This window comes from Psammomys obesus, unplaced genomic scaffold (assembly GCF_907164565.1).
Source record: "Psammomys obesus unplaced genomic scaffold, mPsaObe1.curated_primary_1811, whole genome shotgun sequence".
In the NCBI taxonomy this organism is placed as follows: Eukaryota; Metazoa; Chordata; class Mammalia; order Rodentia; family Muridae; genus Psammomys; species Psammomys obesus.
Genome location: NW_026596046.1, coordinates 34,882,510 through 34,886,432, shown reverse-complemented (window position 1 = coordinate 34,886,432; position 3,923 = coordinate 34,882,510). Strand labels below are relative to the sequence as shown.

The 3,923-nt window shown below is 36.8% G+C and overlaps 1 protein-coding gene across 1 annotated transcript in view; it reads right to left on the bottom strand.

The window, feature by feature from the left end:
• The window catches only part of Pgm2l1 (phosphoglucomutase 2 like 1), a 44,441-nt gene that overhangs the window by 19,263 nt on the left and 21,255 nt on the right, over nt 1-3,923 (bottom strand). The window contains exons 2-3 of the mRNA XM_055623226.1: nt 1,603-1,770; nt 734-840 (exon numbers count right to left, since the gene is read on the bottom strand). Coding sequence (XP_055479201.1) covers nt 734-840; nt 1,603-1,770 — 275 coding nt within the window. The remainder of the gene's footprint in view (nt 1-733; nt 841-1,602; nt 1,771-3,923) is intronic.

The following is a 3,923-nucleotide window of genomic DNA, read 5'->3' as shown; positions in this document are numbered from 1 at the left end:
AATGAATGAATGAATGAATGAATGAATGAATGAATGAATGAATGAATAATTTAAGCTAATTATTTGACCTTGATGCACCAACTTGAAATTGTTAAGAATTTTTTGCTTGCTGTTTTGTTTGCCCCTCCCCTGAAGAGCTAGAGATATAACTTAGTGGCAGCACACTGGTTCCTACGTTCATTCCCAGACACACATACACAAAACAAACAAGCAAGCAAGCAAAACCCCTAACCCTCCAAATACAAGTAAGAAAACTAAAAGGTCTTTAACATTACAGTTATTCATTTCTCATTCATCTTTTGGTGGTGATAGCTGTTTTAAACAAAGAAATAAAATTTGTAAAAGACAGTAAGATTGGAGGAAAGTGAAACAAATTAACTCAAAAAAAAAGTATAATTATCAATTTATGAAGAGATCCTAGAAAAGGATTATGAGAACAGAAGCTTCACAATTACCCCTACTCAGTGACTGTATCCCCTCAATGTAGACACTAACATTATTCTGTGAACTTCCAGTATTTAAGATTTTATACTTTTATAAAATCTAAAGCTTATCTCTGAGGTGTTTTAATTTCTATTTCAGCTAAAATTGTTCTCAAGCTTCAGAAAAACATACATTAGCAATAGCATGAGCTCATGTTTCTCTATGAAGGCATCTTGTTTCAGAACTCTTACCACTAGAAAAAAATGTTAAATATTTTCCAATGTAATCTTTGAAGTAATTAACACTGTACCTCTGGCTGCTGCAGCTGCTAGTTACTTGACCCCGAGTGTCATAGCCAACAACAAAACCTCTCTGTTTGAAGTCTGAAAAACATCTCTCCAGGTATTTGTACATCCCCTGAAGCAAAGAGACAGAAGATTAGTTCCTGAACAAGCTTCCGCCTTAAGTGCCTGCCTCCCTTTCAGCGTTGAGGATGAACGGGCTAGGCAAGTGCATTACCACTGAGCTGCATGCCAGCCTCACTGTCTCCATTTTACAACCTAAAAATCTCCTGTTTTTATGTTCAGCGTACTGCTTATTGACTCTGACCTGGCTTCGGCCTTTATGGCCATGCTTACTAGTCTGGGAGCAATACTGCTTGACCCACAACTGTGAGAGGACAATTATTTCTCAGATTTGCAAACACATTTAGTACTACAGAAATACCAACTTAATAGCCAGTACAATACATAAAACATGAGGAAGAGAGAACAAACCGTAGGGAATGAAAGTCAGGTAAGGGGAAAGGGTGGGGCATGTCTGTAAGTGTATTCAGAAGAAACCAGGAAAAATTTCACCACCTCCTTATGTGGTCCTGACCGGCCTAGAACTTGCTATGTAGACCAGCCTGTCCTCAAACTACAGAGTTCATCAGCTTCAGTCTCCCTCTTTAGTGATGGGACTAAAGTCCATGAAAAGGACTGTTTTTGTAGGGTATATAAATGATTTCCAACATAAATCTTCGGCAAAACAAATGATCAAAATTGGGTCTGCCCTTTTTGTTTATAACAATACCTTCCTGAACAAAAGAGTTAATTTTTTGAAAGGGTACTACCTAACTTATAAAGTAAAATAATAGAATGAGAAAAGTACATATATATAATATTTTGTAATACTTGCCTGTGTTGACTGTATTACTGTAAGGTCATTAATATAGCAAAATCCTGCCCCCATGGCAGATCGAAGGCCTGCAGTCCCAAAAGTCATCCGGCAACAAAGACGATCACGCAATTCCTTGTTCATCCCATTCCGCAAGAGATTTTCAATCTGCTCTTTTGTTTTGGGATTCTGTTTAAAAAAAAAAAAAAAAAAGCAGATCTAATTGGGAACACAAAGTTCGAATACTAAGCCTGTCCAAATGTAGACTCTTAAGCCTGGTTCATTAGATTCCAAAGATACTTATTAAAATTAGTATATACTACAAAAATACAGTACTATTTATGCATATACATATATATACATATATATATGTACACTAAAAATGGCATGTATTATTTATTAAAAAATCCTTCTACTTACTGAGTCATCAAAAGAGCCAGGCTCTACTGAGGGAATTTACATATATCTTTTTTTCTATAATCTTAAATTTAAGAGCTATGAATAAAATGTTCCTTTTAGTCAATTAAGTTAGAGTCTGTATTAAATTTTAAAATATAGAGGCAACTATTGGATAAATGCTATCAAAACACACCTCCCAATTAATTACCTACTTAGCTAACTCTCCAAATCAAGATAAGCCAGGTATGGTAGCACATGCCTATAGCCCACCAATGGATATAGTTCTAATTGATAATGCCACACAATAAATCATCTTTAGCTTGGTTCTGAGAGAATTCTATAGGGCCAAGTACTAATACAGGGAATGGAGGATAACGGTGACAAGACAGCTTGATTAGGTAGAGTACATGCTGCTTTTCCTACTCATTCGTCTCTATCTCCTTCCTAGATCTCAACCAAGATCACATATACTTAGTTACTTTGTCTCCACAGAGAGAGCGGACTAACAGGGTCTCAGGGCAGCCTCTCCACACTGCAAGCTTGACAGCCAGACTGGGCTACACAAGACCTTGTTTAAAAAACTGAAAATAAATGACCAAACAAAATAACACACACAAAAAAATCCCATCCTACTATTCTTTAAAAAAATCACATCCCACTAATGTATAGCACCAGCTGACCATAAGATTCTGGGCATCAAGTGTGTCATGTTAGATTTTCATTAAAATGCAAACTTGTCTGGAAAGAAAGGGCATGCCAACATTCATATTTAGAATTTTAGCATGTACTGGGCCCTGGATTCAACCCCCAATATAAAGAAATAAATAGGCAAACAAATAAAAAGATCACCACATTCCAAATTAAAATAAAATTATGAGAAAGCCTAAATGGAACTTTCTAGTACTTTTTATGGGAGAACCAAATATTAAAAACACAAAGTGAAATATAACTTCTCTCTTCAAAGTTTCTACGAGTTGAATCTGCACTATTCACATTTTCTACATCAATAGAATGCTAATGAATGCTAGGCATTACAAACCAAGGTACCTGCAAGGTGTTCAATGTTAAGAGAACTTTGTACTTGTACATAAAAACATTATCAAATCATAATTTAAACCAGTTTCTGATTATAGTAGAAATGAAAGTAACTGGAGTTTGTGATCAAGCTAATAAGACATAGGAAATCTACTAACTGAATTTTCTTTCTTTTTGAGACCGAGTGTCATGTAGCTCAGGCTGGGCTTGAACTCACTATGTAGCCAAGGGTAGCCTTGGACTCTTGATTCTCCTGCCTCTGTCTCTCAGGCATGTTCCACCATACCTGGCTCTAAGATTTTAATCTGTTTAACGCCAAAGGGTGTGTATGTGTAAAACCTAGATTCAAGCACTTCCTGTTTTATAAATGGCATACACTAACATCTACACAGCCTGTATAAAAATATGAATAGCTATTAGGAGAAAAACCTAAACAAAAGAATATTTAAGCTACCAACAAACTATCCCAAAGTCAAAGGTTATCATCAGATTTGAAAGATGTAAAATGATCTGGAGACCGTTAACATTCTGGGATTACAGCAAAACCTGACTGGCCGTTTTTTAATGTACAGAGGGTAAGTCCTGATTTGGAGCCACAGAGACTGTAAACTGGGATGGTTAATGTGAAGAGGGTGAGTACTGATTTGGAGCCACAGAGACTGTAGACTGGGATGGTTAATGTACAGAGGGTGAGTACTGATTTGGAGCCACAGAGACTGTAGACTGGGATGGTTAATGTACAGAGGGTGTACTGATTTGGAGTCACAGAGACTGTAGACTGGGATGGTTAATGTACAGAGGGTGAGTACTGATTTGGAGCCACAGAGACTGTAAACTGGGATGGTTAATGTGCAGAGGGTAAGTCCTGATTTGGAGCCACAGAGACTGTAGACTGGGATGGTTAATGT